The 14,487-nt window shown below is 36.0% G+C and overlaps 1 protein-coding gene and 1 long non-coding RNA gene across 3 annotated transcripts in view; one reads left to right on the top strand and one right to left on the bottom strand.

The window, feature by feature from the left end:
- Nucleotides 1–24: 24 nt before the first annotated feature.
- GSR (glutathione-disulfide reductase) overlaps nucleotides 25–14,487 on the bottom strand; it is an 18,275-nt gene continuing 3,812 nt past the window's right edge. The window contains exons 3-14 of one of the 2 annotated variants that reach the window (XM_014054716.2): nucleotides 13,932–14,137; nucleotides 12,675–12,763; nucleotides 11,674–11,743; nucleotides 10,124–10,271; nucleotides 9,810–9,864; nucleotides 7,779–7,878; nucleotides 6,922–7,008; nucleotides 4,371–4,532; nucleotides 3,736–3,847; nucleotides 3,424–3,555; nucleotides 2,271–2,404; nucleotides 25–1,832 (exon numbers count right to left, since the gene is read on the bottom strand). In XM_014054716.2, coding sequence (XP_013910191.2) covers nucleotides 1,683–1,832; nucleotides 2,271–2,404; nucleotides 3,424–3,555; nucleotides 3,736–3,847; nucleotides 4,371–4,532; nucleotides 6,922–7,008; nucleotides 7,779–7,878; nucleotides 9,810–9,864; nucleotides 10,124–10,271; nucleotides 11,674–11,743; nucleotides 12,675–12,760 — 1,236 coding nt within the window. In that variant the 5' untranslated portion in view covers nucleotides 12,761–12,763; nucleotides 13,932–14,137 and the 3' untranslated portion in view covers nucleotides 25–1,682. The remainder of the gene's footprint in view (nucleotides 1,833–2,270; nucleotides 2,405–3,423; nucleotides 3,556–3,735; nucleotides 3,848–4,370; nucleotides 4,533–6,921; nucleotides 7,009–7,778; nucleotides 7,879–9,809; nucleotides 9,865–10,123; nucleotides 10,272–11,673; nucleotides 11,744–12,674; nucleotides 12,764–13,931; nucleotides 14,138–14,487) is intronic. The other variant, XM_014054715.2, reaches the window with a different exon arrangement.
- Nucleotides 7,060–14,487, top strand: part of LOC148045510 (uncharacterized) — a 19,129-nt gene continuing 11,701 nt past the window's right edge. The window contains exons 1-3 of the long non-coding RNA XR_015696763.1: nucleotides 7,060–7,493; nucleotides 7,753–7,915; nucleotides 9,219–9,349. This is a non-coding gene — a long non-coding RNA (uncharacterized LOC148045510). The remainder of the gene's footprint in view (nucleotides 7,494–7,752; nucleotides 7,916–9,218; nucleotides 9,350–14,487) is intronic.

Genomic DNA, 14,487 nt, shown 5'->3' with positions numbered 1-14,487 from the left:
TGGATGACAAACTTCACTTGAGACTTTAGCATATGGAATTCTTTAATTAAATTTTTAGGCCTACTATTAAGATGAAATTCAAAATGACCACCATCCTGCATCATTTTAACCCAAAATATATTTAAGTTTGATAAATGTAATCCTAGAGGATAAAGACTTCAGATTTAAACTAATGAATTTAAAATAGTACACCAGAAATCTCAAGTTAAAATCTGTTTTAAACGAAGGGCAAAATAATGCTATAAACTTACTAAAGTAAACTGAACATAAAATACAGCCTAATTCTCTTAACAGGACACAAGTGTTGCAAGACTTCCTACATCCCATTTAATTTAGCATTTGTGAAAATGCAATGGGACAAATTCCTAGAATGATGTTCATTAGTTCATTCAGAATGTATGTGGAGTATAATTTTAGAATTAATATTTTGAACTGCAAATATTTTGTGAAAGTGAATAAATATACTGGTTGTTGATTCAGAAATGCATTAGGAATATATAGTTGTATATTATTTAACATATATAAGAACATGGCAATGAAGTAAGCATATAAACATGTAATTATATACACATCATCTACAGGTAGGCGGTAGTGGAACTAAAGTCACCCATGTCCATAGCATCCCTTAAAAGCTATACGTGTTCCCTAGGCTGTGCTAAATAGGTGATAGCAATCAGTCCTAACGCCTCCTGGGCCTCACGGCAATAACAAACAGAAAAGTATAGGATGCAGCTATCTCCCCAATCCATATTTTTCAATTCTCATAACAGAGAAATTAATGTTTAATAAGGTTATGGCTGAATGGGAACTCTTACCGGTATGCTTTACACAATGTGATATTGCTTGGTAGAATTTGCTTCTTGTGATGAAAAGCTTGTTCCCTAATTTTTAGTTACAAATAACTGTACATTGGTAATTTCTGTTGGAAACAAATCAAAAGAATAACTAAAGCCTACATATTGGATTTTAATTTTTTAATTTATAGGGGGATAACATAAACAATGTTTGCGGTTTTCCAGAATATGGATTAGTAAATAGTAAAGTAGTGCTCTTACTAAACTCTTGTGGGCTAACGTCTACATGGGTTACATTTCCCAATAGGCAGGAAATGGCATCTTTCATAATCCAAGGCTCAATAAACCAAAATACTAATTACTATAGTGTTTATGGTTGCAGTACTTCCTCCATTTGTTTCTCTATAGCCCAAAATGGGTTTTTTTTTCTTCTCTACTCTTAGATTTTATTTCCTCTTTGGGCTTATATGATAATTTGTTTGTCTTTTTAGCACATTTTATTATTGCAGTCTCAACAGATGGTAGCATCTTACTACTTTTGTCTCTGCTCAGAGGCTAACTAGGGTTAGGATTGGCCAGTACCTGGATAGGAGACCATTAGGAAAAACTAAAGCAGGCTACACTGGGAACCTGAAAACAACATGCCAGAAAGCAATGAAAGATCACGTCTATATAGATGCCAAAGTCACTATGAATATGTCCAAAAGGTCACAAGGAATCAAGCTGAAAAAGGACATTTTTTAAAATCCAAAATTATTGATTTCAAGTAATATAAATTACATCCATGTGTATAAATTTATTACAGCAGAATGAAGGCTTCTCTTGAATTGCACAATTTTGTGTAAAAAAAAAGTACTTAATTCACCATAGGGAAAGCCTTAACGAAGCTTAACGAAGAGTAACAAATTCTTCTGAAGAAGTTGGATGAATAGCCACCGTCTGATCAAAGTCAGCTTTTGTTGCTCCCATTTTGACAGCTACTGCAAAACCTTGGAGCATTTCATCACACCCCAAACCTTGCATATGAAGTCCTACCACCTTAAAACAAAACAGTCATAAACAAGTTAAGAACATGGCTTCAAAATGACATTTTTTTCAGACTTCACAGTTGCTCCTACCTTTCTACACTAGGAGCAATATCTTGTATGCCTACAATTTTTTGTGTTGCTTTGTTATTGACTAATTTTATATAAAATCTTAATACATCATGCCTGGAAGAGTATTAAATGACACAACTCGTAATTGCTTCAGACATGGAGTAAATATTGGTTTGATGTGACTTAGGTTTAATAAGTTGTGTGAGCCTAGCTAATTACAGGTTATTTGAGAAGCAAAGATTGATTGTGATGTTTCAACTCAGTTTACATGTTAAGTAACATTGTTATCTTGTCCTGTCTCATTTCCTTACCTTGAATAGAATATACATGAAAAGCAATTTTAACATGCAGCATCTTCACTCTTTTCTACTTTACTTACTTTTTCTTGTTTAGTGGCACAGACCAATTTCATCACACATTTTGTTTTCCTTTCTGTTATTGCATGGTACATGGGGACAAAAGAAGTTATATAAATTTTCACATTCTCTTTTCCATATGCATTCACGGCTTCCGCTGGAATGAAATCAAATGACATTAGATATATTTGAATACAGAGGAGAAAAAAAGCAAAGAATCTCATGCAATTGGCTTTCTGACATCTCAAAAGAACTAAATATTGACATGTTATAGGTGAGCTGGTCTCCTTCACATGTGGCTCAATCAAGCACCTCAGTGTGTTCTAATTATGAAAAGACTTGTCCAAAAGCATTTGAAGATCAGAAGTTTATCAATTGAGGGTCTATTACATGTGTCACATCTTAGAATTTGATGTGCAGTTTATAAAAAAAAAACAAGCTTGATATCAGTTTGTAACTTCAGCTTCAGAAATCCTATGAATAGAGGTGCTTTAATCATACTTCACATTAATTTTTTTTAAATGTTTAAACAAAATAATATGATGGGTAACAGTATTCTGAACTTGAGAATTTCTAATATAAAGTGAAACAACAGGAATGTTTGATCATTCCCAATTTCGCTTTTTTTTCTTTTGTTCGGTTGTGCCCAATTCTCGGAAACTACCTGTACAAGTTTTCTTTGCAAGGTTTTTCAGAACTGGCTTGTCATTTCTCTTCCCTCATTCCTAGGGCTGAGAGAAAGTGACTTGTTCAAGGTCACCCATCTGGTTTTGTGCCTAAGGCAGGATTAGAACTCAGTCTCCCAATGTCTAAACAAATGCCTTAACCGTTACACCAAACTGGCTCTATCCATAATGTATATTACTGTATCAGAGGTAGGACTAGGAGCAACCTGTGCATCTACAGCATCATTAATATAAAGAAACATAAGTAGAATTTCCATCAACATCCTTTACTATAAAAATTCAGAGCATACACATCTTTACCAAGCCACTCTTGTAGAGAATGTCTCAAAATAAATTGGAAAACCTACTACTCTCCATATATCATTCAACACAATTCCAATCAGTCACAAAATCCATAGATAATATGGATATCTTGTTTTAGTAGAAATTCTATTTCACTCATATTTCTCTCTGTTATTTGTTTCCCAATAAATAAGAAATAAGAGCCTACCTTCTGTTAGTCCCACTGTTCCAATAGGTGGGTGACTGAAAACCACAGTCGGAATGTTGGTATAGTCCAATTTAAAATCCTTTTTATTTTCAAAAAGCCTATGTGCCAGTTTTCTTCCAGCCGCAATTGCAACTGAAAATGCAATATTTATTGTGTCATCATCATTTATTCGATATTTTTTATTACAGAGTATTAATAGGTGGTCAATCTATCCTTCCCAATGTCTTCACAGCCCTTCCTCACCCATTTTGCTTTGTTCCATTTTAGAATCCCAAATGAATTTATTTAATATAGTCCTTAAAATATTGTTACCTGGTGTAAGGAGTGCTTTCCCACATACATCTCCAACAGCATAGATTCCCTTTTTGCTGGTATTTTGGAACTCATCAACAGTAATATGGCCTGCTTTGTCTACCTTAATATTCTGATAGTAGGAAAAAAAATTAAAGTCAAAGCTGGTATCCTAAGAAATAATATCTCAGACAAAGTTTGAACAGTATGGTATCAACTTTTTTAGTGTCCATAAAGGGAAAAAAAGGAAATTATTTCAAAGAATAAACAAGCAATCAGCCCATCAAGGGGGCTGGGGGGGGGGTAATATTTCCCTAACAATTTTTCAAGCAAACTAATGTAAGCAATATGAACAAACATTTAGGTTAGGATAAAATTATTATGGGGCATAGCATGGGAAGCCGAGCCATGGACTATGGACTGTCTTTGCCCTCCCACAATGTTTTAGTATGCCACCCAGAGTTAACCTAATTTGTTACATTTGTTCTCTAGTAGGAAAAAATACATACTCGCAAGTAGCAGCAAAGTAAGAAAACATTCCATTGTCACTCATGGCTACTCTCCAGTTGACCCTAACCACCACATTATGCCAATTGTAATATAATCTGGATTGTGTATGTCATGCATTTAATATTCCCTACAAAATTCCCACCTACCAATTGGTCAAGGTTTAGATCCTCAGTATTGGGCTCTCTACCAATGGCCCACAAGAGACAATCAACATTCTCAATGGTGTTCACAGTGGGTTTTTGATTAGGAAAATAGGATGTAACCGCTATTGCCAAGAGCCCTGAAGCTGATTTTGTAACTGATTGAATCTGTTGAGAAACAAGATTATTGAAAAATGCTAGAGCAAAATCACACAACAAATTGTTTATTTTAAGGCTAAAGTTTTCTTCTTCAAAAATACCCTCCTTACTAAATGTCTATGTCTTGTGAAGTTATATATACCTTATGGCTAGAATTAGATAGTTCTTGACATACAATCACAATTGGGACCAGAATTTCTTTTACTAAGCAAGGTGTTAAGTGAGCCATTCCTAATTTTATGACCTTTTTGCCATAATTGTTAAGCAAATCACTGCAATTGTTAAGTGAAACACACCATCATTAAGCAAATCCAGCTTTTCCCATTGATTTTACTTATTGGAAGCTGGCTGGGAAGATCACATGACCCTGGGATGATGCTGCAACGGTCTTAAGTATGAAAACTGGTTGTAAGTCACTTCTTTCACGTCATCATAACTTCAAACAGTCACTAAATTTACTGTATGCAGTTTTGTTGAGACACCTCACTTCCATGTGAAGAAAAAGAGCAAAGGTAAATACAATGGCTCTGAAGTTTCCAAATGCCAGAAGGGACACGAATGTTTACTGACACCTTATCAGAGGATAAGGCTCAAATATCTGGCATTGCTCTCATGAAAAATTACAATTACAGAGTGATAAACCATCACTATGGGTGATGTGCAAAACTTGCCCAGTTGCTAGTTTCATTATCTAATTTCTCTTTTAAAATACTTTAAGTATGCTCAAATTTGCATAAACTAAATGATAAGTCTATTTGGCAGGATTGTTTTTTAAAATGCTTCTGCAATGTCCAGGGTTGTTTAAATCTGATTCTCAAATGAAATAATGTTGACTGGTTTGTATTTTAAATTGGAAGACTGTTTTTGATACAAAGTTTATGGGCCCGAAATGGACTTTTATTATGTTATTGTTATATATCAATCAATTAAATCTCTTATAGTTTTTAATCAGTCTAAAATAAGAAGTAAACAAAATTCTGACATAAAATCCTATTGGTAACATCCAGATAAAACTTGGGGCCTAAATAGTTTGTCACTGCCTCAATTCTTAAAAAGCAATTTGACAATGAGCAATGCAGGTTATTAATATGTAATCCTGGTTACAAGGAAAATTCCTTAAATGTAATGATAAAAGTGTAATAATGCAATACTCCTTTCAATCTGTTCAGGAATCCTGCAAAAACTATCAATACAATAGCTGCTGTTCATTTATGAGAAAGAAAAGCCATGTGCCCAATGATGATTTGTTTTTTCTTTCTCTCAAATGGCAGCATTTGCATCATTTATACACATGCTCAAAAAATTAAAACTAAGCAGAGACTCTCAAACTCATATTGTTTTGAAGTTGTTAAAGCAATAGAACATCATCTTCCAATTACAGTTGGAATGATTTAGCTGCAACTGAAGAAAAATTATGCATACAGATAGTCCTTGAATTACAACCATTCATTCAACGATCGTTCAAAATTACACTAAAAGTGCTGAAAAAATGGTAGTTCCACACAATCCTTGTAATTACAGCCATTGCAGTGTTCCCATAGTCAAGAAATCAAAATTTGGCACTTGGAAATTCACCAATACTTATTGACTGCAGGGGCAGTTCAACTGACCCTATCTGCCCCCTCTCCCTTTTCTGCCCTTTTAGCTACCCTATGCTCTGCTGGCCATGCCAGCCCACTGGCTGTACCAGCCAGCTAGCCTACCACTCCTGTTGCTCTACACTTCCAGCCCTGCCACCCAGTCTTGATTCAATTATCTCCCTACATCCGCTTATGAGGTGCACCTGGCTTGGCCTCCATGAGCAGCAGTTGGCCACGCCTACCGCTTGTCCAAATTACATGAAACTTTGTCATAACATTTGGAAGGCCCAGCTGTGCTGGCATGAAAGCATTCAAACTCGTACATAATTTGGTCAAAAGTGGATGTGGCTTTGGAAAGAAGGCTGGGGCAGCCAGCAGTTATCTTCTGAAAGGCCAGGCTATGTGCATCTCATCAGCGGTTACAGGAAGAAGATGGTAAATATCAGTTGGGCATGGCAAGTCTGGGAGGGCCAGTGAGCACAAGCTGGCAGAAGTGACAAGAGTGCAAAATGGCAAAGAAGAGGGAGGGAGATAGATGGGTGGAAGGAGTTGAAAAGGAATCAGTCCCTTAGCTTGCCAAGACATAAGACTGGGAGGGACTAAGCCAGGATCAATCCTTGGTTAAGAACTGATTCAGTTAATGAGCAATTCGGATTGCCTGGGTTGCTGTCCCTAACCAATGCGCTCACATGACATGCTTTACAACTGCATTGCTTAGCAATGGCAATTCCAGTACCAGTTGCCATTGTAACTCAAAACCTACCTGTACATGAAAATTCAAAATTAATAATTACAATCCAGCACTAAAGAGATATTACCTTGCAATGTTTCCAGACTTCTACTCCATTACGTTCCAATTCCTGAGTACAATTTGAACTGATCATAGAATCAAAATTTCTCAGCACCTGTACAAAAAATTACTTTATCAGACTGCAAATAAATGTCTTTACATTTAATTATGGCAACTTCCTTTTCCATTGATTAATATCACAGAACATTTAAGTCATACCCTCATGAGTCTGAACTCAAAAATGCAAATTTCTCTCAAATTTATCCAATTTCAAAATTAAATTGACATTTACCATAGGGCTATTGCCAAAGTTATTGAGAATTAAATCTACTGTATTTACTACATGTCACATTCAAATGTCATAATAAATTCTTCTTATATCTATATTCTGTTCTAGTTACTACACTATACTAGATCTTACAATCAGAAATATGCCTTAGACTTCAATCAAAAGGAATAATAATGTGAAAAGGAAGAGATGGAGAATTGAAAATGTCTGTTGGAATAAACAGTAAACATACAGATACACATAATTGGAGAAGAATATTAACAAGTGGTTCTGAGTTTCCAAGAGAAAATAATGCATCTTGATTTTAAAAGGTTTAATTCTAATTATAATCAAGAAGTTAAAAAAATAATGAGTAGGTTTTTATCAGATTATAAATACTTAAAAAATAAAAGCAAACATTTTAAGGATCTGAATATGGTAAAAACAAAGAAAGTTTGTGCAAGTGGTAATGATCCATTTCTGGTGTAAATACAGACAGAGACAAATTGATTTTGCCTTTGTGCAAGGTTGTATTTTGCATGTAGATGTTAGTTCCAATAAGAACTCGTAGTACTTTCAATTGTCACTTAGGAAGGTGAACAGCAAGTGCCCCTTACCTCATTATAACGTATCAATAAGGATGTCTTGGAGCCTAATGCAGAAAGAATACCAGCTAATTCAACAGCTATATATCCAGCACCAACAATAACACTTCGCCTAAGAGAAAGAAAATGGATTATGTCATAGCACTCAGGTACATGCCCTTCCACAAATTTTCTCATTGAAATATATTGTATATTGGCCACACCAGGAAGTTCAAACTTCTACATAAGTTATTGGATTCAAACCCCATCATTTTTTACCACTTACCATGCTGAATAGGCTTAATGAAAGCAATAAATTCAATAATACTTGTGATGATTTTATTGCTTTCAATAATTCTTTTACTGATTCAATTATTATGAATGTTTGTGTTTTGAATGGTGTCCCCCTCCCCCCACAAATTTTGGGTTGCAATGGTGTAAAAGTCTAACAAATACCTAAAGGGCTATAGCTATTTCTATCCAATTTATAATCTAAGCAATTAGATTTTGTATAGCAGGGTCTTGACTTCACTCTCATTAAATCAGAAAGGATAAATGGTAATGGTTAAATCAACACTGGATAATTAGCAAGAAGGGAAGGTTTGTATTTACATTTGTTGGAAAGGAAGGAATCAGGCACACAATAAGGAATATACATCGAAAGCAATACAGTGCTGCCAGCACACAGCACAGGGTATATTCCCAATTATCTGCCTACTTATTCTTTTGTAATCCCTTCCAATCTTTCTGTTTGATGGGGAGAGTTGAGTCAGGCAGAGGAGAAATTGTCTAAAGAGATTGCTCATTTAGACAATCCAGTCTGGGGGAGGGGGGAATGGATCACCACAGGACAACACTTATTGACTACTACTGAATGCATGCTTGAGAGAGAGAAATGCTGCGAAGGTCGTAAATACATGCCTTGTAAGTTATTTTCTTTCAGCACATCTTAACTTCAAACAGTCGCTGCACGAAGAATTTGGTAAGAAAGGTTTATCTATGCACCCACATATTACATTTAAAGGTAGGTAAAAGGATCTTGACTGGCATTCAGTCTCCTCTTCCACTTTGAGGGATGGGTGGGGAGCCCCACCACCACTACCATGCCTTCTCCCTTACAAATGCAGGCTTTTAATAAAAGTTGCCTGCTTTTTCTCAGCCCTAAAGAACCAGCCCTCCATAGTTAAGCTAATGGCATACACAGGATGAGTTTTTCAACTATCAGCAACAAAAATGAAAGGAATGTAAGGACATGGAGGGCATGACCTGCAAGTTAATTGTGACCAAGTAAGAATGGTAAAAAAGCCACAGTGCTTTATTTCATTTCCTGCTTTCTACTAAACAGCCTTCTGATCACCCAAATAGGCAAAAATGAGAGAGAGAAATGGGATTTTTTTTAAAGCACTGCATCCCCCTCCAATTCCTTTCTTGAAGCCAATATCTTCAATAGAAGCTTATTTTGTTTGTTGATAGGAACATTGACCATGAAGTTGACATTCCCACAAGTGAACAACAAAAGCGAACTAGCTGCACTGATGTTCAATATCTATGGCACAACTGTTAACGGAGGCCCAGAGTCCTGTAGCCAGATGCTGAGCAATGGGGTAATCCTTTAATGGGGGGATGTTTTTCTTGTTGGTTTTATATCCTGGATTTCCTTCAAGAGTTCAGTTTGGTGTGCACAGTGCTCCATCTCTCTATATTTCCCCACATGTTTTCCACTAATTTCCCCATAGCAAACAGCACTTTGTTTTTGCCTTCATCCTATTTCAGTAGTGGGCTAAAAATGAACTAGAGATGTTTCCCCTGCAACAGATAACACCTAGAAGAATGCATGATGAGTCCCATATCTGGGCTGATAAGAGGTCATACAAGACCGTTCATCAAATCTGAAATGTAGGACAATTACTGTAGTCTTGTACCAATGCCAACTTGCTGTCTACATCTTTTAGTGGGGAATGAAACATTGCAGTATAATAATCCCTACCTGTTTTAAAAAATAATCTTCACTGCAATGCAGCAAATTGAGAATATTTAAAATGCTCAGAATTCATTGCAACTTACTTGGGCAACTCTTCAAGTTCAAAGAAGCCATCACTAGAGATTCCCAAATTTGCTCCTGCAAAGCCACAAGACATTATCTTCAATATTCATTATCTTAAGCTTTATGTATAAATAGATGTAACTTGCACAAACATTCACTTTGAAAGGTTATTTAATTATTTTTTAGAATATATTATTAAAAAAATATGAATGAAATATTACACTGCAACTATGTACTGTACTACTGAATCTAACGCTAAGGAAAATATTTTAATGACAACTCAGCTGCATGCTCTTTCTTAAATATAGGGCAAACAGCATCACAGAATCCATACCTGGTATTTCACTTTCACTGGGAATTACAGGCCGTCCACCAGTAGCGATCAGTATATGAGGTGCCCTATATTTTTTGCCATCAACTTCAATTGTAGGTTCAGGGTCAGCTGTGAATGTTGCATGCCCACGAATGGTTTCCACGTGGTCCTAGCAAAATCAGTTGTTGATTTAAAAATTAAGTCAATTTATATACTAGAGAAGGACATCTTATAATAAAGTGTAATGTGGGCCAGTGTATGACGCATTGAGATTTTTGGACAATTCAAAATAAATTTGTAGATAAATTCAAAAATAGAAGAATGGAATAAGATGCATTATCTTACTTTAAATTAATCTCTCATATTTTCTTGACCAGAACAAATCTCTCTATTGTGTAATCTTACACTTTTCAGAAACAAACTATATAATTCACAGGATGGTCTATCAAGACCATGAAAATTATAGATTTGAAATGTAGGCTAGCTACAATGAATTAAAATATGCCCTGTAAGTGATCTGGAGAAGATTCTTTTTCTCAAGAGAGAAGGGTAATAATTTTCTTTTTTCTTTAAGTGTACTATACTTACTGTATATACTCAAGTATAAGCCTAGTTTTTCAGCCCACTTTTTGGGCTGAAAAAAGCCGCCTCGGCTTATACTCGAGTCAGTGAAAAATTTGCCCGAAATGGAGGAGAAAAAGGGGCGGGGCCATGCCGCTGGGTGACGCTCGTGAATGGCCCAGCGCCCCTGTGAGTTTCCCCTCCCTCTGTGTCAGTTTGCCGCGCAGCGTGCACCGCACCATCCCCCCTCCTCACGTTCTAATGTAATGCAGGGCTATCTTACGATTCCCCTTCCTCCCCCTCCTGCCGCTCTGCAACGATGTCCCACCTCCTCCTTGTTATGGCAAGCAGCCACATAGCAATGTCCCACCTCCTCTGGTACAGTGATCCAATGATAGGAATCACTGTGCCGTGTGTCATAGGAGGCGGGACATCATCATCACAGCAGGACATCAGCATCATGAGGTGAGTGAAGTATTTCATTGAATACACCGGTATTGTGTGATAATAATTTGTTATGCAGAGCAAATTTTTACAATGGCTACTGTATATTTAATGGGCACAAGCAGGCTGTATATGTTATTCAATGGGCAATAGCATTATTGGTATCTATTTTTATTTTTGAAATTTATCGGTAGCTGCTGCATTTCCCACCCTAGGCTTATACTCGAGTCAATAACTTTTCCAGTTTTTTGTGGTAAAATTAGGTGCCTCGGCTTATATTCGGGTCGGCCTATACTCGAGTATATACGGTATTTTACATTTACACTACAATTTTCATGTCTTTTCCATCTTTAAACAACAGGAAAGTAAAATTTGTGCAGAGGAAGAGTTTAGGCAAAACAAGTTTTACACAAGTAATTTGCTCTGAATCTTTTTTTAAAAAAATCTATACACCTTGATGCAAATTAAAAAAATAATTTGTTTTCAGCTTGTGAATTTCACAGGGTTTATAACAGAAATTAGGAATTTAAAATTTGCTGCAGTGAAAAATAAGGTCATTTACAAACCTTATTCAAATTATTTTGATAGATCTCATTCAGTTTCTTCACATAAGCATCACGCTTTTCTTTAATTATTCTACAGTAAAAAGAGTTTTATTAGTATTATATCCTACTTTACCCCAAGAAGCACATAAAGTCCCTCTTTCAACATATCCCCACAAAAACAAATCTTTTGGGTAGGTTGGGTGGAGAGACAGACCAACCCAAGTACCCAATGGATTTCCACAGCTAAGCATAAAGTTGGGTTTGCAAAACCTTACTCAAATTGTTATTCCTCATGGGCTTTCTAGATTTATATCTCAAATATCTATCTCTCTATAAACAGGATTAACACACAAAATTGTTTGCTCCAAATCTACATAGGTACCTTTTTCCTAAGTAATAAATATAGATATTATGGAGAAAATTATAGTCCTGTTTCACAATTTAAAATGTCTTTCTTGAAGAAAAGATGTTTATACTATCCTATAGCATATTATACATCACAGAAAATAACATTTGTTTGCTCTATCTAAAATAGCATTTTAAACACTGCAAATGGTGTATCTCAATGTATACCACAGGGACCACTACTGTCAGCGCAAACCCTAATATGTGAACAATTTATAGCAGGCTCAGAATTATATTCTGAGCATGTACTGTTTTGATTTTTTACATGAGTCCCAGTCCAATCATGATTTCTTAAAAGAATGTAAGAATAAAGCTCACAAATATCTCAAAAATCAAAGTGAGATTATTTAGAATTTAAAAATGCTGCTATATTAAACTGCATAGCTTTAAATTATGAATTGCAGTACAAAACTACCAGTTTTAGTCCATAACAGAGATTCTTCAGACTTGATAGAATATTGGAATCTCATAGATAAAAATCTGGAAATGTGTGTCTGAAAAGCCTCCTGGAAGTCATTTTAACTTGACACCGTAGTTTTCACTGTAAGTTTCAAATTAAAAACAATTCTATCCATTTATTTTACTTCAGAGGTATTCCAGAATTTAGCTCAACTCACTTCCAATTAAACTTCACATCAGCTATTTTAAAACCATAATCCATATGATCATGGATGAATTCAGAATGGACAGCAGTGTTCCACATCACCTGTTATGAAAGAGGATATCCAGAGTTTAATATAATTAATATAAAAATGAATGAGCAAATTCAATTAATTATTCTTGTATACAGCATAAATCAATATTTTATTTATTTATTCATTCATTTATTTATATTTCTACATTGCTCATCTCATCAAAATGACTCTGTAGCAAGGGAAAACAAAATGTGAAATTCCTACTCTAAGACATGGGACTGAAGAAGATCAGGACACATAGCTCATCATTGTCATGATACATGTAATCCAGTAGATACACTACATATTGTGGCCTATGAAGAAACACGCTACTTGTTTCATAATCATTGGCAGATGGCAAAAGAGTCATATTTTTTCAATGCCATGTGTGGCTAATACACTGTGTTCAGTTGTGCCTAATGGAACACACATGGGCCTGGCCAACCAATTTATCAGTTCCCCTGCATTTTGGGGGAAGAGGAAGAGGGAATATGCGATACCTTCTTTTAAGTTCTGTCCAACAAAAGGAACTTGAAAATAGTCAACTTCTTTCAAGAAATACCATCAAGCTCAGGACACCATCTATTCTGACCAATGTAAATCTTGACTATAGAACACAGAACATAAAATCATAGGGCTGGAAGGGACCTCAGAGGTCTTCTAGTCCAATTGTTGCTCAAGGCAGAAGATTCTATATCAGTGATGGTGAACCTTTTAGGCACCGAGTTCCCAAACTGGGATGCATGTGCGCATGTTGGAGCACCGGAAAACCAAATACCAGCTGGCCAGTGGGTGCATGTCTGTTTTTTGGGCGTTTTTGAGGCCGTTTTCAGGTCATTTGGGGGGATGTTTTGGGGAACGTTTTCAGGCCAAAACAGCCGGAAAATGGCCTGTAAAACAGCCTAAAAATGGCCCGGAAAATGGTCTGGAAATGGCTTGTAAAACAGCCTGGTTTTTTGCTTTTCTCAAGCTGTTTTCTGGTACTCCAGCACCCGCGAAGACCAGCTGGAAACCAGAAGAGCAGCTGGCAATGGTGCACGTGCCCACAGAGAGAGCTCTGTGTGCCACCTCTGGCACGCGTACCATAGATTATCCATCACGGTTCTATATCACCCCAGTCAAGTGGTTGTTCAGTCTATTTTTAAAAACCTCCAGTGATGGAGCACCCATTACTCTGGAAGGCAAACTTCGTCTACTAACCTTCCCCACTTCTGGTCTGTAAGATCGAAATCTTGTTTATATTGGTAAATACAGTTTGGGGACATTTTTTAAAATTTAAAAATTGTATGTTTAAGCAGCCAAAAGAATGAAAGGCATCATCCAGCACTGGACACAGGATAACAGGAGTTCCAAAAGGACAGAATAGACAATCTCCATGTATCAACTTTGTTGCAGCTGTTTCAAATCTGTGAAGGTCAAATAGGGGATGAGGGAATCAGATCAGGGTTTTTTTTTTCAACTGGTACCACTTTTAAATTGGTAAAATCATTGAGGTTCTTTTAAATCTTATATTTTGTCATTTCAGTACAATTACATACAATTTGGATTGTGTTAGACTTCCATATAAAAATGGAGATTTAATGAATTAAATTTTCTTTTCAAATTTAATGTTCCATGCACCTGCTCCTCAAACCAGGACTAAATTCAAAAAGCCATAAAAACAGTTGTGGTATTGAAAAAAAGGCAGCAGAAGTTATTTTTCATGACAAGAAGTACATCCATGTCTTCCTTGAATCTTGAGAGAAAAAGTTATGAG

The sequence above is a fragment of the Thamnophis sirtalis genome, unplaced genomic scaffold (genome assembly GCF_051295495.1).
Source record: "Thamnophis sirtalis isolate CommonGarterSnake01/CBP01778 unplaced genomic scaffold, rThaSir2_p1.2 scaffold_5, whole genome shotgun sequence".
Lineage (NCBI taxonomy): Eukaryota > Metazoa > Chordata > Lepidosauria > Squamata > Natricidae > Thamnophis > Thamnophis sirtalis.
The sequence above is the reverse complement of the archived record's forward strand: the minus strand, read 5'-3'. Positions and strand labels throughout refer to the sequence as shown.